Source organism: Petromyzon marinus, chromosome 22 (genome assembly GCF_048934315.1).
Source record: "Petromyzon marinus isolate PM22_M1 ecotype Great Lakes invasive population chromosome 22, UKy_Petmar_22M1.pri1.0, whole genome shotgun sequence".
Classification (NCBI taxonomy): Eukaryota; Metazoa; Chordata; class Hyperoartia; order Petromyzontiformes; family Petromyzontidae; genus Petromyzon; species Petromyzon marinus.
Genome location: NC_133688.1, coordinates 15,579,818 through 15,605,978, shown reverse-complemented (window position 1 = coordinate 15,605,978; position 26,161 = coordinate 15,579,818). Strand labels below are relative to the sequence as shown.

The 26,161-nt window shown below is 41.1% G+C and overlaps 1 protein-coding gene across 10 annotated transcripts in view; it reads left to right on the top strand.

Annotated features, from left to right (window-relative positions):
* The window catches only part of PNPLA7 (patatin like domain 7, lysophospholipase), a 41,927-nt gene extending 17,209 nt beyond the window's left edge, over window positions 1-24,718 (top strand). For 5 of the 10 annotated variants that reach the window (XM_032958915.2, XM_076068753.1, XM_076068752.1 and 2 more), the window contains 27 exons: window positions 1,017-1,164; window positions 1,827-1,913; window positions 2,378-2,410; window positions 2,812-2,909; window positions 3,338-3,571; window positions 4,412-4,489; window positions 4,805-5,010; window positions 6,005-6,136; window positions 6,689-6,812; window positions 7,080-7,193; window positions 7,367-7,442; window positions 7,629-7,781; window positions 8,765-8,828; window positions 8,968-9,136; window positions 9,597-9,779; window positions 10,330-10,448; window positions 10,956-11,112; window positions 11,585-11,701; window positions 11,897-11,966; window positions 15,994-16,110; window positions 18,035-18,183; window positions 19,193-19,345; window positions 19,936-20,052; window positions 20,332-20,419; window positions 21,282-21,353; window positions 22,693-22,799; window positions 23,234-24,718. In XM_032958915.2, the coding sequence (XP_032814806.2) occupies window positions 1,017-1,164; window positions 1,827-1,913; window positions 2,378-2,410; window positions 2,812-2,909; window positions 3,338-3,571; window positions 4,412-4,489; window positions 4,805-5,010; window positions 6,005-6,136; window positions 6,689-6,812; window positions 7,080-7,193; window positions 7,367-7,442; window positions 7,629-7,781; window positions 8,765-8,828; window positions 8,968-9,136; window positions 9,597-9,779; window positions 10,330-10,448; window positions 10,956-11,112; window positions 11,585-11,701; window positions 11,897-11,966; window positions 15,994-16,110; window positions 18,035-18,183; window positions 19,193-19,345; window positions 19,936-20,052; window positions 20,332-20,419; window positions 21,282-21,353; window positions 22,693-22,799; window positions 23,234-23,305 (3,237 nt within the window). In that variant the 3' untranslated portion in view covers window positions 23,306-24,718. Of the gene's footprint in view, window positions 1-1,016; window positions 1,165-1,826; window positions 1,914-2,377; window positions 2,411-2,811; window positions 2,910-3,337; window positions 3,572-4,411; window positions 4,490-4,804; window positions 5,011-6,004; window positions 6,137-6,688; window positions 6,813-7,079; window positions 7,194-7,366; window positions 7,443-7,628; window positions 7,782-8,764; window positions 8,829-8,967; window positions 9,137-9,596; window positions 9,780-10,329; window positions 10,449-10,955; window positions 11,113-11,584; window positions 11,702-11,896; window positions 11,967-15,263; window positions 15,381-15,993; window positions 16,111-18,034; window positions 18,184-19,192; window positions 19,346-19,935; window positions 20,053-20,331; window positions 20,420-21,281; window positions 21,354-22,692; window positions 22,800-23,233 lie in introns of all 10 variants that reach the window. The other 5 variants (XM_076068754.1, XM_076068755.1, XM_076068757.1 and 2 more) reach the window with 5 other exon arrangements.
* The last annotated feature ends 1,443 nt before the right edge of the window (window positions 24,719-26,161 follow it).

Below are 26,161 nucleotides of genomic sequence, written 5' to 3'. Positions count from 1 at the left end.
ACTTAAAAAAATTCTATGAAATAAAATTATGGATTTATCAAGTATGTAATGTGACATCCTTTTAAGATGTTGTACAGAATCAATGGGCCTCTGTAGTTTATAAAGAGCTGGAGGCAGTAAGTTATGGGCAGAGGTCGGTAGCTGCGAGTCAATGGAGGATCTTGGAAGACAAGCGAATACGATCATGAACATTTTCCAGGATTGCATTGGGAGCTAATAGAGAGGTTGGGATTATTGGTGTGATGTAGTTTTGTTTTTGGGTGCATATGAGCAGTCTGGCAGTGGAATTTTACATCATCTGGCATTTGGAGATGAGCGATTTGGGGAGGTTATAGAAGAGAAGGTTGCAATATTCTTGGTTCTTTCGGTAAAGTCACATAGAAGGGAAGCAATAAAATAACATTTATATTCTTTTATATTATTTTATTGTTTCCCTTCTACGTGACTTTACCGAAAGAACCAAGAATATGAATCCCTGCAGTCACGAAAGCTTTAAATCAAAATTTAAGGTTGCAATAGTTAAGTCCAGATGTGTTAAAGGCACCTGGGGAGAGTCTTAGCATCAGCCTGGGTAAGGAAATGATGATTGTGGGAGATGTTGCACAGACGGAGGATTGAGGTCCTGCAGAGTTGAGATATGTGGGAAGGGTATGGGAGCTCATAGTCAATGTCAACTCCAGGGTTTTACAAAGCGAAAAGGTGTGCTGGTAATCCCAACATAATTGTGGAGAGCATGGATTGGTTTGTGGTGTAAAAATCACCAGACGCATCTTGTCAAGTTAATGATTATACACTCTCATAGAGTGTAAGACGGTGGTCTTAGCTCCTGCTTGCATATATCATTGCTTGTAGAACTGGCACACATTTCTATTTGCTTTCACTATTGCAAACTGTAAATGGCTGGTATCTTAAAACCGCTATGTTGAGATTGCAACGCTCTGTTCTGAAGTAACTTCCTGTCTGAAGTTTCACGCTGGTAACACATCATCAAATACTTCACTTGCCTGACTGTCAAGGAGAGTCAAGCCATCCCGCTGTCTAACCTGGGCAGCCTGTCTCCAAAGGCCAGTCCGGTGAGGTATGGCAAGCGTGGCTCTGTCACCTCGCTGGGGACAGTATCCGAACAGCCCACCAAGTCTTCCGAGCCCCAGCCCACACCAGCTGGTGAGTCCATGTCATTCTAAGAGGCATTTTCAGCTTGGTTGTACAACGCACAATGGGAAATGTACATTAGTTTTTGGTGGATGGACACTTGCGCGCATTCACAGAGAGGTTTGTCGACAGTTCACGTACATGTACAGTTCATATTACAATTACTTTTGATCATTGTTGGATGAGGTTCCCCCTCCATTTTGTGCAGGTAACATGGGTTACGTGACTTAGCCTTCACCATGCTAAGACATGCAATATGTAGATATAGTCGGGTAATTTCTGCATGTTTCAGGCCCTTGATACTTGATGTTAAGCAGTTGGCACACCCACTTGCTTCAATCATTGTGAAAACCACCGGTGTGTGGTGATATCCTCCAGTATATTTCTTCCCCAAACTCAACTGTGTTTTAAGGTAATGCAATTCCCATTGTAAGATTTGGTTAAAGTTTTACCACAAACCATTGCACCAATACTTATTTTTCAGGGTATTCGGGTTGGTTAATACAATTTCATTTAGAAGCTCTACAGTGTCCAAAAAAAATAAAAGTATAACCTGTACACAAACAACACGTTTAGATATACTACGCAGACAACTCTGACAATTGCATGTATAAATACAATACTGCACTATACTGTGATTATTTACGAAGTACATGTTTCATTTTGTACTGCAGGCTCAGAGGGTGCAAAAAATGCTGCTCAAGAGCGCAATAGTCGCTTAAACTTAAGTCGTTCCATTTCCATGCCTGTGGATATCACAAGTAAGTAAGAATGCATTTGGATGTGTTATAAGCAGTGGCTGCGAATCAACGGATGTACGCAACAATATGAACAAATGAAAGCTCAGAGCCAATGTCAGGACATGTTTTTATCGGAATGGAATTTATTGTGCTGTGACTGTTGTTTCTTGTTTGCCCACAAATATTTTCAATAAGTACATTTTTCCTGTCTCTTTGGCAGTACTGCATGTTTGCTTTGGGTCATTAACAATTCAATGGTGGCTTTTTTATTAACCGAAGGCACAAACTTAAATTGCATTTGCTTCATACATACCCTCATTTTAAAAAAATCCTTTACCGATGTTTCACTTTCAGAAATTATATTTATAAAACGTTGCTGTGGTGCTGCTGCGGTAGCATTAAAGCATATTGAATGCTTTAAGCTGGCCTTTTGGTGCATGTTGCACTTTTATGCTTGCTGTTATATCATTTCTCTGTCACAACAGGCACAGATCACAATCCCTCCAGTCCTTCCGCTTGTAAGTAAATGCTGCATGGCTCTATGGGCTTTTAGTCCACCCCATGATGTTTTCATGATAATGGTCTTGATCTTGAGCTAGCAATTGTTGCTCAATAATGCAGCACTGGAAACAGAGACGTGACATTTTTTTAAAAATGTAACTAAGTTGTCTTAATTGTGCATGCTTCAACATTTCATCTCTTGTCCTAGTTGCAGTTAATAGTGTCCCTTGTAGGAAATGTTATAACAAAATTTGTCAAGAATTCTCACATCTCTTCTTGCCGATTTTTTTTATTATAATTTCTGGACAATGTAATTACGTCTTTATCAAAAGCATAGTTATAATGGAGAACTGAGTTGCCATACAGCATGCTTATTTACTGGTTTGTTGAGTGCCCATGTCATGTTTTTTTGGTTTAGGCCCATCCAAAGCATCACCAACAGACCTGGACATGGCATTTCAAAGAGCACGCATTGGTATATCTCCAGAGGAGGTGGTCCCCTCGCAGCCTGAAAAGGTACAAACATGAGTTCTGATAGTCAGATATTTGTAGTCGTCCCTGAATAATATTCATCTTCGTATTCTTTTTTTTGAGGATTAAAAGGACCTAAATCTGAAGGTTTTTAAATGTACACCAATATATCTAAGAACGTATGTTTTTTGACATCCTCTGATCTAGAATTGTAAATAGACATGTTTCATTTTGTACACACACAAGATTTTCAGGAAGTGGTGATAGACTTATCATTTTGATTTAAAGCTTTCATGACTGCAGGGATTCATATTCTTGGTTCTTTCAGTAAAGTCACGTAGAAGGGAAACAATAAAATAATAAAAATATAAAACAATAACATTCTCACGACGTTTCAACTGCAACACAAGCAATCATCATCAGGTGTGAAAACCACAGCAAGAAAATGTATCATTGTCTTTATTTTGGCTCAGCAGATTGCAGTGCCAAAGGATGGAGTCAAGGAGAAGCGGGTGACCGTGATGGAGCTGCCCTCCATAGTTCATCATTACCCGGCATGCATGGAGGGCGACGATTTTGATTTCGATATGAGTCCGCATGAGGGCAAAATTGAGGGCCATAATGTCTGTGGCTGGGGAGACCGAGACAAGATGGACAGCAAGCTGGAAGCAGCCAAGAGAGATTTGCTAACTCTCGTCAAATTGCAGGTGTGTATATGTACTTTTCCTTGTACCTAGTCTGGCACAAGCGCTGTGGTGATGTTGCTCCCAGGTACAAGTGGATGGCCATGGTTGTTCGGTTGTTCATGTTGCATTTGTCGTTGTTTGTGTATATGTAAAAACATTATAATTGGTTACTTTGAAACATGGTTAATGCAGACATGAATCCTTGTAAAAAGGTTTCAGTTTTGTTGCCAGAAAAAAGGGGAAAAACCCTATTATTACATTCAGAATAGTCTACACTTGTATGAGTTCGATTGTGTATGGATGTCACAGATACTTGAGAGACCTAGACAAAATTCCATTCAGTGAGTTCCTCAAGCAGGTGTGTTGGTTTGGACATACAGTCCACATGCCTGGCCACTGTATGTCCATTCAGCTATTGTTTGGCCATGTCGACCCTAAATGGGCATCGTGCATGATATGCAACATATGCGGCAATGTTGTACAGGAGGATCTGGAGATATATGGACTTTATGACAACTGGTACCAGTTGTGTCAAGATTGGCTGCTGTGGAATAAGGCTGTGAAATATGATCTTTGTTAAGGAACCATAAACACAAAAATGAACAAGGTGTCAGGTGGCTAAACACAGTTGGCAGAGTATAGCATGTGCCAGTCACCCGAGCCACTGGGTGTTCTATGGCCTACCAGAGAATCTTTGCCACTTCACATGTCCTTGCTGTGCACCTAGCCTGGCACGTACCATGGTGAAGCAGCAATTTTTATTGTTATGTACAACGTGTAAAGGTATCCTCAGGTGTATGGATGTGTCCTCAGGTTTAAAGAGCCTCGAAATAATGTTTAGCTTAATATGTTTTTCTACAGGATCCCTCACTGCTCAATGGTCGGGTAACCTTGCACAATGTGAAGGCTGGTGCGATGGTGGCCCGGCAAGGAGATCAGGTGCGGCTTGACCAGGAAGCTGTGCATGGATGTGACACAGTGACATAAGGACATTCATTACTCTAAAATTACATAAGTTGGTACTCTCATTGGTGTCATTATAGCAGTGTGCTTGCTGTTTTATTTTATTGTCTTTACCACAATAAAGCTAACTTTTGTTACAACAGCATCTTAAGTGATTAAACTGAGTGTACATAGTGCCAACGTTTTATTAGCACATTTCAGCTTTTGGAAGCATAAACCCATTGCTTTGAGCGATAAAGGGTTCCCATGAACTCATGAACGTGAGGTTCTCATCGCCCCCATGTGGTGCAGGATGTGAGCATCCACTTTGTGATCTCGGGCTCACTTCACGTGTACCAGCGGCTCATCGGCCGCGAGGAAGAGGTGCTCCTCTTCCTGGCTCACCCGGGAGAGATCGTAGGACAGCTGGCTGTGCTCACAGGCGAGCCTCTCATCTTTACCATCCGTGCTGTCAAGGACTGCACCTTCCTCTGCATCTCCAAGGGCCACTTCTACGAGTAAGGTTACATGTCTCCGTGGTGTTGGCAGGCTTGAGATGATGTTCACTGCTTTGGCTGTCCCTAATTGCTATATTTTCTCGGGATGCTGCCGTGGTGTAATGCTTACCACAATGCAAGTACAATTCAGTGGTTACTGGCCTGATCTCCTGTCTCTGCCCTCCAACAGTGTACAATCGAATGTACAGTGTACAGTACAGTCGATTGGCAAGGTCACGTGGTCGTTTAAAGTGTGGGTAATCTCATCTCTTCCTAGACGTATTATCTGGTGTGCTATAATAGGCCAAATACCCTCGAGAGCTCTCTCGTTCTGCCAACAGTGGCGTGAGCAAGTAAGTGCAGTTCTGCACCTTTCCCTTGGTTTACATTGATGACATTTTTTAATTGTGGGCTACAATGTTGCAATGATGGTCAGATATGAAATGTGTTTTTACCCTCTTAAAATGCTGGTAAGTTTGGTCATTAAGTCTGGTTTTCAAATGCACAGCAATATATTAGTTTCACTTTATATACTTACAGTAAAACCCCAGCAAGCTGGATGAATAGGGGGGAGCGCTGGTCCGGATAGCTAAAAAGTCTGGAAATCAAAAACCACTAATGTATTGTCGCGAGTAAATTGTAAAACCCTTTACGTATTTTACACATTGTACTATGACGTGTTCTTGTTTACTATATTTTGCATTTATATTACATAGCATATTGCAGAGCATATGCTAAGTCAATTATTTTAATATATTCTTTGCATTTAATATACATTTTAGATATATTTTACATTAACCAACCTATTGCGCAGAATCTGGTGAACTGTGATCTTGTCTGCTTTTTCTAAACCTTTACCCATTCATTTATTTTCTATTGGGAATTATTGCCGGGTTCGGCTCTACACATCGCTGTTTCCATTCCTGTGTCCAGGATTTTTTTCTAAAATCAAAATGAAACCCCGTTGCAAAACCTCCAACCACAGTATTGTTGCCATCTGCGTTTCGCCTTTCAGGATAATGAGAAAAGAGCCCAGTGTGGTGTTGAGCGTGGCGCACACGGTGGTTAAACGGATGTCCGCATTTGTGCGACAAATCGACTTTGCGCTCGACTGGGTGGCGGTGGAAGCGGGGAGAGCTGTTTACAGGTCAGTCTTGTGACCCATTCGCAGTCGGCCTCTTGGCCCACGTGCCATCTTTCCCGATTATGCAATTCTTTTGCTATCGATGTTTTCTTTTAGCAAATGGCACTTCGCAATACTGAAAGATGTATCTTCACCGTTGCGCTGAACACACCTGCGGTGCATTTTATCGCATGCACCTCTTTAGCATGCGGGACATTTTTCAAGTTACAGGGTATATATATATTTTTTATATGTAGGAGAAACATGTACAGTGTAGGCAGATACGCATCACACCCCATGTGCCTCGCCATACTATTGATATAATTCCAAAGTCAGTGTGATCAGTATATAATTACTGGAATAGGTAGGAAAAACATGAAAGACTTTCGTATTTCAATATTTTGCACCATACATGACCCAAGTGCAAACCTGTTTTGATAATTAGCTTGTATTGTTACGTGTGCTTTGCCACCCTTGAAAATCAAAACTTTCTTCAGGATAAAAATTTAAAACGGTGCCCATATTTAAAATTAATTGCTTCTTTGTAACATTAACCCCCTACCAATGCGTTATCAGACAAGGAGACAAGTCGGATAGCACGTACATTGTGCTCAGTGGACGACTGCGGTCGGTTATCAGCAACGACAACGGCAAGAAGGAGCTGGCGGGAGAGTATGGCCGTGGGGATCTTATCGGAGTGGTACGTGGCACAATGTTCTTCATTAAGGATGGTTTGAGCTGCACTTAATGATCATCGAGCATTCACAAGTTCTCCTTAGTTTATACCTGCGGTAATTTAAATTGTTACAAATGAATTGCACGTCATTTTACGTCGTCCTTTTCTTGCCGTCTGTTTTATTTTTAGGTGTACTCATTTGTCACGTAACATCGAGTATAATGTTGCTCATGAACTTGGGAGTTATCCTGTGTAAGAGGAGCCGACAGTGTTGTGACCATCCCTTGGCAGGTGGAGGCCCTCACGTATCAACCACGGGCCACCACGGTGCATGCCGTCCGTGACTCAGAGCTGGCCAAGCTCCCAGAGGGGGCCCTCAATACAATAAAACGGCGATACCCTCAGGTGAACCACACTACAATGCTCATGGCTACCCGATGCGTGCTAAAATCTTTTGCAAGTGCACGTGGGGGGTGGAGTGATGATGCCGTTAGTACACTGCGCTAGTCCTGGCTCTGCACATTGCGTAGTGTTTGTCAGTGTTTTGCCATCAAGGTGTATGTTATGTGCATCGGCAGGTGGTGACACGGCTCATACATCTTTTGGGACAGAAGATTCTGGGAAACCTTCAGCAAGGGAAAGGACCTTTGGGAGGTGAGCAGTGCAGTATGAATCGAGAGTCAGTTTTTGAAAAAGTATGTTTTACATTAACACTTGGAAGGCTAAGTAATCAAATTCAAAACTTGATGTTGAAGTTAAATTCACTCATAAGTGTCTTATATTTGCAAAGGTGCGTTTGTTCGATGACAAATGGTTGACATTTCTTGGTTTTTCATGCAGGTGGTGGGCTGGGCATTGCCACAGTGCCAAATAATCTGGACATGGTCGCAAATCCAGCGAGCAACCTGTCTACTGTGGCCATCCTACCAGCCTCAGACGACGCCCCCATCACCACCTTCACGCTGGAGCTCATGCACGCCCTCTGTGGTGTTGGTAAGCTTTGCACTTCACTCTGTCGCGTGGAACGATGATGCCTATGACCATATCACTCAGAATTAGGCTAATCTTGTCAGATCTTGGAAATCAAGCAGGCTTCAGCCTTGGATAATGCTTGTCTGGGTGACCACCATGCACGCCATTTTTTTTTAGGCAGCTGTAGATTCTACCTGGTGTGCAGCAGAGGGCAATGCAGTAAAGGAAATTGTTGTGCTGTATCTATATATGCCCATGTCTATGTTCCCTGCTTTCACAAACCCACATTAATCAATTTGGTGAAGTATGATCAGTCCCCCATGATGGACATGGCATGAGGAGGCCTTCATCCAGCAGGAAATTGACATCAGGGCTACACATATGTAATGTAGCTCTCAGAGACACAGTCTTGTTCAGTTATGTATATATTTATTATGAATAAAGTCCACCCACTCACTGATAATTTAACGGGTAACCACGAGTTGACTATATACAGCTGGGTAACTTCTGTGACTCTACGCGACGCTCCCTATGTAGTTGACTCACTACGTAGGAGTGGAGGCGTATCAGTCACGGAGACAATATTAACTCGATCCAAGATGATGAAGATGACGCGCGATGACAGTTTCTTGGTTCCCCCACAGCAGCCCAGAGCCCTGTTCCACGCCGGCTTTTATCTACACCTCGACCCGGCCAAAGCCCCTTTACCAGAACACTCTCTCACCTCATCTGGACCTGTCTGTCCCTGTCTCAATGATTATTTATGACCACTTGGGTCCCGTGTTATCCTTACGCAACCCTGTCAGTGCCCGTCACGTCAATTAGTAACCATGGCCATGAGGAGCCGTACTGGCCCTACACATGTAATGGTGATGGAGGAGTGGACGTTTGTTTCTTTGTTCCACTTTATGCCCACTAGGAGGTCATATATTTTTTTTGCACTCGTCAACACGAAGTAGACTTCGTAAAATAGATTGTGTATGCCTTTGCCTTGTGGTTCACAGGTCCTCCACTGCTGTTGAATAGTGACATCATCAAGGAGCGGTTAGGGCTGGCTGCCCTTGACAGGTAAATTAAATTATTCAAATCTTAACTGAAAAAAACATGATGTCACATTCACCGCATAAGTTTTTTTGGGGGCAGGTTCCTTCTTGAATAATGACTAACATTTTCTGTAAATTTTGGTTTTGCCACATTGTTAAATTAGTCTGCACGAGTACCGACTGTCAAGCTGGCTGGGCCAGCAGGAGGACATCCACCGCATCGTCCTGTATCAGACCGATATCACCATGACTCCGTGGACCCAGCGGTGCCTGCGCCAAGCCGACTGCATCCTCATTGTGGGCCTCGGGGACCAGGAGCCAACTGTTGGCAGCGTGAGCACCCACAGCCGACCCACACCTGCTGTACCTAAGGATTGTATTATGGTTGACACTGAGATGAATTGTCCCACTTTGTATGGTGGTTTTAGTAATACCAAAGAGCCCAGGGTATATATTTTATTTTAATGCTGTGTGTTAAACGTTTATTGCACAGAGATGAGACAAATACATGCGTGGTGTAGAATGGAAGGATAGCGGTCAGTGAACTGTCTATCTCAGATTCTCTGGCTTTGTAAATCAGCGACAGATGTTACCTACCTGGCATGAGCTTCTGTATTATCAACATTGCTTCAAAATGAGTGCATGATGTGGTGATGTCAACATTCTAAATGGAGAGGCAGACTCTGTGCCACACCCTCAGTTTATGCCAGCTCTCGAAGATAAATTACCCAATGGTTCCCAACATCATTGTGTCCGTGCGTGCGCGATGGTGGTTACTGCCATCCGCCCACAGCTGGAGCGCATGCTGGAGAGCACGGCCGTGCGAGCGCTGAAGCAGCTCGTGCTGCTGCACCGTGAGGATGGGCCCTCCCCAGCACGTACCGTCGAGTGGCTCAACATGCGCAGCTGGTGCTCGGCGCACTTGCACATCCGCTGCCCCCGTAGAATCTTCTCTCGCCGCAGCCTCCCGAAGCTGGTGGGTGTAGTGCCGTTATGGGCTTTTCATTGTGTACTCGTGACGTCATATTTAACGGCTGTGTAACAACGTTTCAATCCCTTCATTTGAAATTGTTCCTTTCACTTTCATCACAGTCATCATCAGCAGCAGTGAGCTATCCTCTGCTGGTGAAGGCCTCAAAAAGCCATTTGGCTTTAAAACTGTTGTACCCAAGATATAATGGCTATGTAACAATGTGTGGATTTATATTTTAAAATCGTTATTCTCACAATATATGCATCAAATAATACAGGTGAGAATATTTTTTTTATTCGTATACATGTGGTAGGTAATGCGTTCCTTTGACCCCTTCACTCACTACAAGTCCTACGTTCACTACAATGGAAAGAAAAAACTATTGATTCTTGAATAGAATCCCAACCCCGAGTTTTGACAACTCATCAAATTGCAAAGGGTCGGATCGTTATACATGTCTACAATTGTATCTCTAACATGCTATCCAAATTGATATTAACAGTGTAAAAATTACTTTAATTCTTTCCTTGCATTTTTTGTTTTTCTGTTACAGAGAGAAATGTACCAGCGGTTGTTTGAGAAGATCCCTGACAGACACAGTGACTTTTCACGTCTGGCCAGAGTGCTCACTGGAAACACTATAGCACTGGTGTTGGGTGGTGGAGGTGCCCGGTGAGAGCTCACCTTTTGTCAACATTTTTTTTGAGTTTCTGACTTCTTAGCGTTGGGAATACTGTCTGTGTGGTTTAAATTCTCAACATCATGGCCGACTATTGAACATGACTCTTGTTTTTATAGCACGTGACAAATGAGACTGCATGGTACTGCTTAGGTTGCCTACTGAGTGTTTCGGGATAAAGGGAGTACACTTCTGTGGGAATAACTAAATTGGTGCCTAATTGTTGGATTTAAGAGTGGCAGAATTGGTGTTAAACTCATAATTGAACACTTTTTTGTCGAATTACTGCTAACTTGAGTCCCTTTACAGCCACATTCTCTGTGGCCCAATTGGTATTACTTTATAACTACTGGCCCAATAATTTGGGGGTTTTATTCCATCCCAAGAAGAGAAGAGCATATTTGATCAATTTAACAGATCAGCCTACCTGTGTGGGCTTGGATATACACCCCTGACATTTTTGACATCCTTGGGCATGTGTTCATCCGTGTAAAATGTAGGGGCTGCTCCCAGGTGGGGATCATTAAAGCCATGCAGGAGGTGGGCATCCCCATTGACATGGTGGGAGGCACCTCCATTGGCTCCTTCATCGGGGCACTTTACGCGGAGGAGAGGAATGTGGGACGGGTGCGGACTCGTGCCAGAGAATGGGCCATGGTAAGGTTACACCATTGCTCGAGCTGTTCCAGCCCTTCAGGTGAACATCTTTTGTATGACCAAATGATAAATGGACTCAGTCTGGTCATATCTCAGAAACTAAGCAAGGCTGAGCCTGGTTTAGCACTTGGATGGGTAACCACCAGGAACCTAGCAAAGCGACCAGGAGATGGCAGTGTTGAGTGTTTCCTGTTGCTTTCAAAAGCCAGAAAGCTCATTAATGTTATTGGTCAAACATCAAAATGCAGGAACCTCCTGAAAAAAAAGTCTGGTAAAAAAAATCGGCATTGTTCTTATTTCTAACTTGTGAACACATACTGCTGGAAAGCATTTGGTACAACAAGTAATTAAGCTGCAGGACCAAATGTTACTCTCTTTTTATGCGGTTAAATGTATTGCAGTAGTGCACATGTGGGTTTTGTTTCACTCTGTCCTTAGTTCTTGTGTTCTTTTCTCTGATTGCGTAATGTAGGAAATGAAGTCGGTGTTCAGAAAAGTGCTGGATCTTACTTACCCGATCACCTCCATGATGTCAGGACATGCTTTCAACCAAAGCATTAGAAATGTGTTCAAGGACAAGCAGATCGAGGTGAGTGTAAATTTAAGCAAACATGTAAGCGTTTAACCAATGTAATGAAAACTTTTGTGAAAGTTAGTGTTAAATACTCGCAATTAAAGTGTGCTTTCAAGGTTGTACAATCGTAATGTATGTCATCAAAACAAATATTTCACTGTATTGGATTGTGCTTGTAAATTCTGATTACATTTCCTCATTTTATGACAGGACCTTTGGATTCCCTATTTTAATGTTACAACTGACATTACTGCCTCTACCATGAGGGTGCACACCGACGGTAGGTTCTAACTTCTTGTCACCTTAATTATCATATGTTTTTTATTAAAAACTTCAACCTTTTAAAGGTAAATGGAAACAGTAACTGCTCGCCTTAAAATTAGCATTTTAATTTGTTTTTTAAGTTATTGTTTACTAATTATTAACAAACTCATTTGGGGTGTTAAAGTTTTGCATTTCCAGGTCAAGTGCTTTCATGTTTACGTCTGTAAGAAAAGCATTGCAGGAATGGAATTAGACTTGTGAAGGGGTAGAATCCACCATGGAGAAGCATCGGATTTTATTTAGAATGTTTTTCCTGTGCCCCTCTCATGCACTGTGACTGCAAAGGCTGAATTTGTATGTACCGAGTAGCACAGTCAAAAAGCTACATTGTCTATGCTGATCTCAAAGCTAATGCAATGTGCTTCTGTCACATTAACACAGGGCCAAGTATACAGAGCATAGGGATTTAACACTGATGTATACATTGTGCATACTATATATTTATAAATTATGGTCACGTTTATATTGTGAACCATTTTTCCAATTATTTGAAGTCCATGTGAATGCATTGAGCACTGACCGCTCAGTTTGCCCTATTCGCTGTCAACTGTTACCACGTCAGTTGTCAAGTCGTGTGGGTTGGTGACTCCTTGTTGAATTCCACATGTCACGAAATGTACACCCCCTTGGCAGTGCTCTCCAACCATTTGCCAATGGATAACCATACCGTTGCATACGGTGTAAATGGGCGTGCAGAGTTGCAGCCTCCCCGCCACCCAACATCGTACACCAAACTGCAAGATTGATGTGTTGCCGCTTGTCATTTGGATAGCCATGTCCTATATTTTTTAGAAGCCATCTGTCGGCTTTCATTTACGAGAAACATCGGTGACAGTGACTAAATATGCTGATCACGCACAAAACAAAGTACGAACTATTTTAGAATTATGTATATATATTCTTTAATTATAAAAAGAACGTAGATATAAAAATATACATTTTCTGTTCGGTGCATCATATGGCCATGAAATGTTTTTGTACTGTTTGTTGTTGTAACCTTTTTACCTGTCCCGACTGGACATTAGTGAAAAAGAGCTTTATAGCTCATTGGATTCCTCTACTATAAACACATTTTCTGATTCTGCAGTGTTTTTAATAGATAGGTTACTTATGAGAAATAGTGAATGGTTGCACTAATGGTCAAAATTATACTTATTAAATGATGTTTTTAACGAAATGCAGTTTAAATAACATTTATCACAAAGTGCTGCATAGTAACATTTTGAGATTTGGCTGAATTAGGTTAAACATTTGAATACATTTTAAGTGAGGCTTAAAATACGTCAACTTTTCTTATATATACATTTACACTGATATAGAGGATTGTCCTTTGTGTATCTGCAAACTCAGAGTAGTTTAATCCTGTTATGACACAAACCTCTAACCTATGTATAATGATTATAATGTTATGAAATTTGACATTTGCGCCGTTGAATCGCAATGTATACAATATGTATATAATATTAGTCTTGATTTGAAGCTTTCGTGACTGCAGGAATCCATGCTGTCTGGTTCTTTCGGTAAAGTCACGTGGGTAGAAAAAATAATACAAGAAACACGACGTTTCAGTCGCAACACAAGCGTCCATCATCTCCTGTATTCTTTTTTCTATCTACGTGGACTTTACCGAAAGAACCAGAGAGTAAATATATTATTTGAGCGATTTATAACAGTTTTTCTGTGGCTGATCTAGACATGAAGTCATATTTTTTTGTCCTTAACATGCAATCATGACTGTTATTGAAATGTTTAGATATACCTTAAGTGCTGTCACCTGGGACATAGTTCACTTAGTACATCCATAATACTACAGTATTACAATCTGTATATAATTTGGAATCTATTATACAAGCCGTTCCAAAACTTAAAATGTAGCAGGGGTTGCTTAAATTGTTTGATTGTTGTGGCATGTCTAACACTTCTAGCCTATTAATACACACAAATCTGAACTTCTATGCATCTAACCTTGTGTGATCTGTGAATTGTCCTAAGGGAATTGATTTTTACTAATGAATCCCGAGTTTCCATGGACAACTTAATATCTTCCTTGGGTTACATTTCTATGAAACAATAACTTTAAATTATACATCATTAGACCTCATTTGCCAGTACCAAAATGTAATAATAGGGTTTTTCCCCTTTTTCTGGCAACAAAACTGAAACCTTTTTACAAGGATTCATGTCTACATTAACCACAATACCTGAAGTCAAAATGCAAACAAAAAACATACTATAATGAAAGCCGGCCCTTGGTGTGGACCAAAGAAAGCCGTCCCTTGGTGTGGACCAATCAGTTTCAAGGACAATGCATATATTATCATGGTATGTATTTTGTTTGCATTTTGACTGCAGGTATTGTGGTTAATGCAGACATGAATCCTTGTAAAAAGGTTTCAGTTTTGTTGTCAGAAAAAAGGGAAAAAACCCTATTATGAAACTTTAAATTATTCACACATTGACTGCACCCTACCCTATTGCAACGATTATCAAATTTTAACACGTAGGCTTTCGTGACCAATATTCATAATACAGGTTTTTTGGGTTAGATCTTGTTCTTGGTGTATTGGAACATTTATATTTACGTGATCTAACCAGAAAAAAGTTTTTATTATCAACGATAATCAAAACAAACCAGTGACATGTTCGTGATTATTGTCCATGGAGACAGGGAGAGTACCAATCCGTTTTCAACTACCTCTGTTCTGCTCTTAAAACAAACAGATACTGGCTCTTTTACCTGATATCAATATTTTAACATGATTTCTAAAAAAAAAGCAGATTTATGTGCTATTGTTACACTGTGATTTGGACTTTTGCTTTTTCAATTTATTGAAATCAAATTTTTGTGTATTAGAGCTACTTTTTTTTACTTTCTTATGATTGCGTGATATAATTATGTGATTTATTCCCCCCCCCCCCCCACTTTATCTAGATCCTAAGTTAACTTTTTTGTTTCATCATAACATGCGACATCGCTTCCGGTGCCCCAAAATATTTCCATTATATTTCTTCAATCCGACAATAATTTTTCATCAAGTCACTCAAACATTCTACCCAAGTCGCATTTACTTGCCTCATTAAGTGTTCATTTCTCGCTGACTAAAGAAAAACCTGTGCGGTTGAAGCACAATGTGTGATTTAAGCACACTGCCTGGTTGCCGCGTAGAAAAATCGTTCGTGTCCTTTTAATGCCTTGCCCTTTTTTTTGCCTCTCTGTCTCGCGCTGATCCGCGCTCCCCTCCCCCCCACCTAGGCAGCGTGTGGCGCTTCGTCCGGGCTAGCTCCTCTTACGCCCCTTATGTGCCCCCGCTGTGTCACCCTAGGGATGGACACTTACTTGTGGATGGCTGCTATGTTAACAATGTCCCAGGTCAGCTTGTCACTCGGTCTGATGTTGTGGCCATTCTCTCTCCCCTGTGTCCGAAGAAAGCTTTATCCCCACGTGCTTCGTGTTGCATATTGCTGCGGCCGATTTGTTTGCAGTCATAGTTTCTCTTATGCTGCCAACATGAGATGCCTCTAAAAATATTGTATTCTGCAGATGAGAATCTGCTTAAGTGCAATTCAGATGTTCTCGCAAAAATCCCGGCCAAAAATTGATTTTGGTCTCTTAAAATATGGCTCTAAGCAACTGGTTTATGCATGAGGAATTCCACCGGTGTTTGAAGAACACCAGATAATAATGGTTCTTTTCGATGAAGCTTTCATTCGATAACAGGAGATGGAGAAGATGCCTAAACTTGCATCATGCAGTCAAGTCTACACTGAACGAGGACGTAAAAATAGCAGCATCGGAACAAAAATACTTATTAAAGGTTGAAAATATGTACAGCATTAACAAACTAAAAGCAGGTCATCGACAATGAAATGTTGCTGCTTCAGTCCACACTCTGTGTAGACTTTACTGCAGTGATGCCCACGTTCGTCTCGATGATATAGGAAGCGCTCTGCTTCTCTTCCTGGTTGGGTGTTTTCCCCCGTAGGCTCACTGTGGCGATACACACGAGCTAGCATGTCTCTGTCAGGGTACCTCCCTCCTCTCTGTGACCCCAAGGATGGCCATTTACTCATGGATGGAGGCTACATCAACAACTTGCCAGGTAACAAGGTTGCCATTTGTAACGGAGGATGAACGAACAAAGTGTCTCTTCTCGATTGCCCATCGCAACTCTGTCCCTTTTTTGGTAACCTGCGGAGACACAAAAGGGGAGTGACCAGTCAGAAGGAATGAACGTAAGAACTTGTTTCCTTGCGAGTGACCACACTGCGAAATCTAAATTGCATCACTGTCTGGCTGTCCGAGAAATATATCTTCGTCAAACCACATGCACTGTGTGGTAATGCTGGCCAGTAATTTATTTTGGGAAGAACAGTGGGTATTCTTATCTTATAGAAGCAGACAATCATAGACAGAGAAAAGAGGAAGGTCTTGAGGCTGGACTTCAACAGCGATGTGGAGGTGACAGCACGGATGACTTGACGGTAAGGATTTTCAGACATACAGGGGCAGCAGAGGAGAACGAGTGACGTCCCACTGAGTGATGGTTGACTGGGTTTTGAAAGCCACATTGCTGGATGGGATAATGCATGTTATACTTTTGTTATTATTTTGAGATTTTCTGTCATTGGTCACATACATTATAGCAATGCGATGATAGTAAAACTAATAGATATCAAATACTATTATTAATAGATTGTTTTGATTGAAAAATTTAATTTATTCTATCCTGCTTGGGCAGGTCATATTGCTAGAAGTGATAATGGTCGATAGTCAAGACTAACAGGAGTAGCAATGGTTGCCAAAGGAGGTAACGTTTGCCCGAATATACGTCCAGTGCAGAGACGGAGCAAATGAAATCAAGTTTTGCGCAGATGCCAGAAGGATTGCTATTTCACAGGCCTGTGAGAGATGGCGACTATTCGGGAAGACTTTCATTCAGCAGTGGATTGATCATGGATGACGATGTAGGGGCATGAGGCTGTTGCTATGATCAGTTTACATTGCAACACATGATCGGAGAACAAACACAAATGAGAGACTTATTAGCCATAAAGGAAAGTAAGCCTTCTTGGGTAGAACACGTTGCTTGAAGTGATAATGGCCAATAGCCAAGACTGGTGAATGATAGGCAGTCAATGGAGATAACGCACCAAACAGGATGATCACTCTTGATCACTGCAGGGATGGAGTTAAAGATATCGGCTCATGTGCTCGAGCGAGATGGATTGTAGCATCGCATCGGCGTGTGGAGGCCTTCCAGCAGTGGATAGTTAACACATATATAGATAAGTATGTAAAAGGGTCCTTAAATAATTTTTGGAAAAGTGGGGGATGTCCGTTATACTGCAAAAAACTAAATACATAATAACTAAGTGTATATGACTTATTCACACGTAATTAACGCCTAACAGATTTAATCAGCACAATATCAACACTATTAAAGCAATCGCTATGATAGACTTAATCTGATTCACTTGCCATCACCATGAAGCAGAGGTGGAATGCTGAGGTGCACTGGTTGTTGGAATGCTCAAGAGAGTTTCTAACAGACGTGAATAATTTATTTCGTTCCAAAATTAATGTAAATACATTTTATTAATCAGAGTTCACTTAACAGGGTACGTGGATGACCTGCTCACTGAATTTCATACCATAAATAGGAATATAGCTTAATAAATGGTCGTTCACGTGCATAAAATTGTATTCACTGCTAAGTATTGGGAATAGCATATTTACATTTCAAAGTATTGCCAGGCACACATTGGCATAGAGCTGCATTATGTAACCTTCCGATCACAGCTTAATTAGTGCAGAAATAGTGTCCTGATTGGAGCTTATGGGTTTATTTTCACTTTTTTTTACGTATTTTTAGGTAGCCTTTCCAGCTTATTCTGAATTCTGCCTTACTGGAGTCTTGTCACTGGGAGCTCTTCCTGTCTTTGCATTTTTTTTAATAAAGCGATTCTTCCTCGTGTAAGGACTTGGGGAGTGCTCTGTGTTCATCATACATGTTTGCCCCACAGCTGACGTGGCCCGGTCAATGGGGGCCAAGACTGTCGTAGCCATTGATGTGGGCAGCAGAGATGACACAGACCTCACAAATTACGGGGACTGCCTGTCAGGCTGGTGGTTGCTCTGGAAGAGATTCAACCCCTGGGCTGAGAAGGTCAAGGTGAGGGATGCTTTTTGTAAGGTTTTGGTATGTTACAAGGGCATGGTTGATGTCATGAGCGGCTGTTATTCTGGATTTAGTCTGCCCAAAGACTTAAAGGCATGCAGAGTTTGTATTTGGAGATACCTTTGCACTTTGATGTGAGCCACGTGTGTGTTGAACTTCTTTCGCACCGTGCGTAGCCAACCGTGCTAATCGGAGGTGCGACATGGTCAACCTAGACGGGTTAGTGGGCCACATGATTGGCCCTCCACCTCGGTGGGCCGCAATCTTGACATCGTGCTTGTGCACGAATCATAGCCCCACGCATCACCCTAGACACACTTAGACCAGGCCATCACGATTGGCTCCATGGATTGCATGTTACCCGCCACCGATATTCACAGTAGACTTAGGAAATGCTGCCTCGCATTCACCAAACCAAAATGCTGATAATTTTGGTTTGAATGCGATTCGTGGCATGTCTCCAACACCACTGTACATCGCTCAAAAGTTTTCCCAAAATGTAAATTTTGCTATCATAACTGATGTGAATAAATCACAATTTGAAACTTTCAAGCAATCCAGCACATTGTCTCATAGAACAGGCTAGGATTATTTCGGACATCTACTTCTGAATTAATTCTAATTGGCATTTGAATTAAAACTCGAGGCACGCATAAAACACAAGTATTTTTTTTTATTTGGTGGCTGGGCTTAACGCCATCTATTTGCTCCACTTTAGAACCCAATTTGATCTCAAGTGTTTGAAACCACATTCTCAACAGTGCCAGCTCAGCTCAGCATTGACGATCTTTGTATAGCTGATGTAGGTGTAGGGCAACAACTATAATTTTACATTGAGGTGATTGAACCAGATCATTGTGTCAGGAGCAGCGAAATGTATTGCTGTGATGATGCTTCTGAATTGTGAACCGGGCATTGAGCCGTTATACGTTCTACTGAACGGCCACCTGTCACCTGAAGCAGAACTTAACGTGGACATGCCCTTGTGGCGGTTGATTCGTAGGTGCCGGACATGGCAGAGATTCAATCGCGCCTTGCGTACGTGTGCTGCGTGCGGCAACTGGAGGTTGTGAAGAACAGCGACTACTGCGAGTACATCCGCCCACCAATCGATCGCTACAAGACCCTGGACTTCGGAAAGTTTGACGAAATTTACGTAAGTGTTTAATGCTACGAATGTCTTTTCAGTGATTGGTGATTGTCAGCATCTCTTTAATATTATTTTTTCTTCTTCCAATGCATTGTGAAGTATATGCTGTCAGCCTTCACTGTGATCTTCAAACACCACCTCGATGTAAAAAAAAATCCGTTACTCGATTAGCGGCGGTGCAGTGGTTCATGCACTGCGCTAGGAACACAGAGACCCGAGTTCGATTTCCAGCCTTGACCTTGGTTAACAAGCGACATCTGAACCAATCCTGGGCCGCTCCCTTTAACCAACCCGCACTAACCGGTGTAGTGAAGTATGGTCAAACAACCCCCATGACCAACATGGCATGGAGAGGGCCTTCGTCAAACGGTGGATTACATCGCACAGTTTTAACTTACGATATGAGGATATAGAATAGAAACGGTTTTGCTACATCTATAATTCAATACAATGCAGGTTACATGGCAAAGTACAAGTTGCAACACCTTTCCAATTTAACAACATGTCACGTGATATGTAGCGCAGATGTGCGGCTCGGTGACACTCTTTATTCACTGCCTGCTTCTGTGTTTGTCTCTGGCGTTGCGACACTGCAGGAGATGGGCTACCAGCACGGCAAGACGGTGTTTGAAGCCTGGGAAAGAGGTGATGTCATTGAAAACCTGTTGAAAGACGGACAGTCGGAGGACTTCTGCAAGAGCAAGAAGCTTGATGTGAGTGCCCTGGAAGACGAAAAATCCATCTTCTGTAACTCATCACTTTTTATGTAGAAACATTTTCCGCACACCAAATTTGTATTGTCTTTTAGACTGTGGGTTAACTGGTTTACACAGTAAGCAATCATTATTAGCAAAATGTAAAAGTTCAAATACAGCATTGTTTCACTAATGTGTTTTGATTAATAATGCTTTATTGTTTCATAAAAACATGATAATATTATGTTGTAAAATACATTTTAAAAAATCCACAATATGCTTGGATTATTTTCACAGGTGCTGACATGTCCAAATGCCTCATTCACTGATCTCGCTGAAATTGTTTCAAGAATTGAACCAGTTAAGGTCTTGCCCTCCGTGGAAGGTGAGAATTCCGTCTCAGGCATATACAAGTATGCAGGTAGATTTCTAAATGTTAAGCTGTATATACTGGTAATCGACAACAGTATAGTAAATTGAGTGTCTACTGCAATTTTTTAATTGATCTACTTCATGATTTTTGTTACTTATTATGTTTATTAACAGAGTAAAACCTTATCACTCTTTAAAAAGTCTAATAAATTGTTTTTTTCTTCTTCTGGAAAGCGATGTGCAGTTATTGTGTTCCAATACTGCCATGTACTTATACTTGCATGCCTCTTAAGTGTGAATCGTGAAAACACGTGTAACAGGTGGGTCGCAAGAAGGCTACTGCCTCCCAATAAAACACCTCATTCAAGACCCAAACATCGCAACTTCTGGCCGTTCCTCGAAGACACTCGTGTACCATCAACCACATCAGAACGTCAGCAGGGCAATGAGCACCATTTCCACAGTGCCATTGCGGCCATGCAACTCAACTTATGTAGCACAGAGTAAACCCCACTGGTCTGCGCTCCTTCAACAGACGAATATCAAAACTGCACACAATTTATCCTGAAGCCCTATCTTGGCTAGCAGACCTCAACATTGGCATTTAGCTCCTGAACACATTGCCGCACGCAATAATAGAATGAATGAGGAATCCTCGTGTAACTAGAATTAGCCGTATGCAAATGTGGCACTAAACGCTACGTTTTCATAACCAGAGGTGCAAAACGGCATTAGGAAACACCGTCACAAGGCCTTAATAGCAGAGGACTTAACAGTGCTTCTTGCTAGGCACACGTTGAGAATTAAGCATGTCCTAATAGCTAATGCAAGATTGCAACGAAGTTGGTGGATAAACAGAGCTGTGTTGTCTTCAGACGAACGGGATTATGATGCAGGCGATGAGGGGCTGGATGAGGATTACCTCAGTTTCCAAGCAACCCTTACTGGTACAGCTATCGGCTTGAGTCATTCTGCCTGAACCTCAAGTACTTGGCTTGCATGCGTGCCTTCTTTAACCTGCTCATTTGCTTTTGCAGTGTTTTTTTAGTGAAACTGTGTGCGGTGCCTTAGTGTAGTCATTGCTGTGGTTCATAGCTTGTGTGGTTATTTTAGATGTCATGCATTGTGCTTGTGAAGGCGGTTAGTCTTGTGGAGAAAAATGGCTATATGAGAAACTACTGGAGCCTCATTTCTGACACAATCTACCCCCTCCTATTTTTTCAATAATTATTTAATGGATTTGAAATTCCACAAAATTGAATTCTCACACGTAGCTCGTAGTTGTGCCATTTTCTCAGAATGTTTTGAATGTAGTGGTGTTTCTTGCTCAATCGGTTTAAATATGTTTCAGTGAAGGTGAAGTAATTATTTTTAAGGCACTAATGTTAATTTAAAAACTGCCAGTGTCTTAAAGCTCATTTATATTTTACATAAAAAAATGAATTTTATATTTAGCTTATTCGTAAAAAAAATGTATGCACAAAACACCACCAGGTTGGTAACCAAAGTCTTGTGGGTATGCAATGCCAGCATATACAGAAATAAACCTGTATTGAAGCCCAATTCACAGCGTGCATGATACTGAAGTATGCTGGCAAATGTTATCCAACCCATCAATCAGAATATTTGACACCTGGATCTGCTTATTCTTGAGATAGATTGGAGGATTGGTTATTGGGTGTCCCTTCCAGAGAGAATATGATCCAAGAATATGCCTTTCATGCTATCAGCCAAACTTAACTTGATAACATAAGGCCATCCCACTTCAAGGCAGTATTACACAGTCTTGCTACTTGGTATAGGGGTAATTTGGAATGTGGTTATGCCAATTGTATCTGCACGCTTCCTTAGGTAGAGCAGGTGGTGAATGATAATGCTTTATTTCCCATCTGTTGGTTTGTGATGTGTGGGCCGAGTTTTTTTTTTACTCAAGTGGCTTGCTGCAGGGTTTCACAACTGAACAACATGTCTCTGATGTTGCGATTGTTGTATCCACACTAATTGCAATGTATGGACAAATAGTGAAATTCCCCCAGGTGGGACAAACCACTTATAGGAATGATGTTCAATGGATTGATATGTAGTATTCAAAAACTGTACCACTTCAATAAATTCATATTTTTTTGGGCCAAATAATCTTTGGAATAGTTCGGCAGGCTCCTGGCGATTGGCGATATTGCGCGATTGTTTGGTATGTGCCGACACCAATGCAGCTCATTTGTCAAGTTAGGGTGAGAGTCGGTTTCATTCCAATGCTCTTAATTTTTTCAATGTTTTTTTGGACAGCGGATGAGTCGGACAACCAGACAGACTACGAGGACGAGTGTGCGGACCAGCTGTTGGCTGCAGAGATTGACGATTGCCTTGCTGAACACGAGGACATGTTTGAAACGGTACGACAGCTGTTCTGAGCTCAGATATGATTAAAGAAGTGCCGATTGCCATTTGTGTTGATCTAAATTTTATATTTAAATTTTTTGCAAAATTTCTGTCTGTTGACATTCAACTGTTTAATATATGATGCAATACAAGTTACTTGATGGTGCCTTTTGAAACCGTTGCAGTTAAGGCCTCTCCGGCTGCTGCAGTATCCATATGTACCAATCAATGATTACATGAAATATATAATTGGTATTCGCTGATAGTTGGTAGCTATCAGATGCTTGAATTGGCGACAGTCCCAAGAACTGGGTTTTAAGTGTTCGCATTCAGAGGGGATGCATGATATAGTTCCTGCTGTAAAATTTTAAAGCATTTGACCATTAGAGAGATGAGTACTTCAACAGGAACTTACATTCAATGTGTGTGTTCTGTTGTTTCTCTCCAGGATGAAGAGCAGCAACTGAGAAAAAGGAATCCTCATAATCTCAGAGGTTTTACTGAAAGTGATGTTCAATAGAGAATTGCACTTAAGTGGAAGTGGTTTATTTCAGCAATGCAAGTAATATGGAAGTATCGTGTGAAATTAACGTATTGGTGAGAAGTTAATACGATCAAGAAAAAAATTGCCTCACTTCTTTGATTAATGAACATAATGTTCAGCTACACCTTTTTTTACGTTAAACAATGTTTTTTTTGTAATTTGCATTTACTACTGATTAGTCCTGTAACAAATAACACAGGCTGTGTCTCTGAAAGGGTTAATTAAAAGTACTGTATAATTGAAGTAGGCAACTTATGCCATTCCAGGGATTGAATGTCAGTGTACCTTTTAAGCCAAATGTGCCTTAATATGGGTTGTCCAGAGTGTTCCCATCAGGCATTTATACAAGTGATAATTGAATATTCTGTAGTATCTGCTTGTATTTCTTCTTGATTGTCTTGACGTACTTTGACGAGTGCACTCTGCAGAACCAAACATGTCACATTTGGCTCGTTGGAGAGAAATTTAGCGTAGCACTTGCGTGCAAATGATGCGATGGGAATGATCATTTGTTTTCTGCCACAATTTGTCAAAATCTAATAATGGAGATTACACTGCGCACACACGTAGACAAGCGTGCACTCATTATATTTCAAATCCCAAGTTTATTAAAACACCAGGGGCATATTGAATAGAGATGGTGAAATACTACTGTAGAGTACAGTGTTCAGAAATGATCAGGGCTACCCAATCCGTTCCCATAATTTTTTTCGCGTTCAGTCTGTTGTCCTTCCCCCGTACCTCCGATTAGCACGGTTGGCTTCGTGTGGAACCCAGTGAGTGTAATTGGGAAAACAAGCACATGTTTACGCGCTTTTTTGAAGGCACTGTGCGGTAAGCCCTATGTCGGCCCTGACCAGGAGCCAAATTCAGACGTCGAAATTCACTTTTCTTCGTGTCCCTGGTGCAGGCTGTTGATTTCATGGTTATACTGCAACAAGCAATGCAAACAGTAGTGTGTAGTTTATTGTCAGTAATGACTGTTATTTGCTCATGTACTCACTTGGCTGTAATAATTGCTGCTCTTATGTCTTGTACCATTTTATTTGAAAGACTGCACACATCACACTATGTACTGCATTTGTAGCTAATATGGTTTTTTTGCATACGTTTTTCTTTATATTGCCAATGTATACTATTTAACTTGTGGTTTTAAAGTGCTGTTTATAAAAACCAAAGACGTTGTGCCAATACAGTGGATATATTTTGCCGTCTTAGCATTGACATTTTTTTCCTGTTTTGCGATTTAGAAGTTATTTAGCTCTAACATTTTCCTCCTGTACATTATGCTGTGATTGAAGGAATATTTGACATGTAATTGTTTTAATTTGCAAGTCTACGTGATGTATAATTTTAAACGTTCACTTTATAAAGTGGTGAATTGCTGAACATTGTGCGTGTTTTCTTATGAAAATATACTGTAGTTATATTCTTTGGATCTTTAAGTAAAGTCACGTAGATAGGTTCAAATTAATATAAATAAAATAAATAAAAACTACGACGTTTCGATGACAACACAAGCGATCGTCATCGGGAGGACGATCACTTGTGTTGTGATCAAGACGTCGTAGTTTTTATAAATTTTATTTTTTATTAATTTGAACCTATCTACGTGGCTTTACCGAAAGACCCAAAGAATATGAATTCCTGCAGTCACGAAAGCTTCAAGTCAAGAAAATATAGTTTTCTTTAAAACATTGGAGTGGATGAGTGATATTTTAATATTCTGCTGTTTAAATGAAAGACATTTTTGTATAGTTAGCAATGTGGGTCTGTTTTCTGTACATAACTGGGAATGCATCCTGACTGCAAATAAGGTTTTACAAGAACAGTTAAAGTAGAAATGACAGTCCCTAAATATCCTTACATTTTTGGCAGTTAAGTAGACATAGGTACAGCTGTGCGCAGTGGTTCTACGCTGCGCTATGGACCCAACAACATGGGTTGGATGCTCAGAAGTGGCTCACAGTGACGAATTACATCTTGAACCCCCCTGCTGACCAGCACAGCATGGTGAAGTTTTGTCAACAAACCCGCAAGATTGATACGGCATGGATTGTTGACCTTCCTCCGCACCTCCGATATAGCACGGTTGGCTACGTACGGTGCGAAAGAAGTTAAATATACATACATGGAGACGTCTGAGAACAGTGCTGGTTTGCCAGTGCGCAGCACTGTTAAATAGCCATAACAACATGAAAAACACTTAAAATTGTTTATTACATTGCCATTTTTAGATAATTTGATATACCATGATATAGTGGCTCCCATGACCTTTTCCAATATAAATATCCACATATACCATGTACAGTATGTTAATGTTGGGTGTGTTGATGTTTTACACTTTATGCCTGTTGTTTAAAGTTGCCTAATTTTGTAAAGTTTAGTTTCATTGATGGGTCATGGAAGTGAAACACTAATTTGTTATAAAGTTAAGTTTGACATTTTTTGTTGATCACTAGGATTGTGTGCAGAATTTCACAGAGGTGTGTATACAGTATATGATCTCTTCCAAGTAGATGGAGAAGGTAAACAGGAGGGCACCGAGGAGTTATGGCTTTTGTGTTAATGAGTGATGCTGTCTCGTACACTTGGGATTTAAACATTGACGTTTTGAGACATTTTGGAAAGGTCTAAGTGGAAACAACTCCTTTTGTAATTTTGGCTTCAGTCATTGCTGTACATTTTCACTTTAGGAGTGTCAAATTGAGCAAATGTAGCCACAGCCAAAGCACCATGCAGAGTTTGAAATGAGCTGTGAAAATGTGGTCTCATGGTCAGGTGATGCAATTTGGCATGGCTGCAATACGCTTTTGTAAAAAAAAAATATTA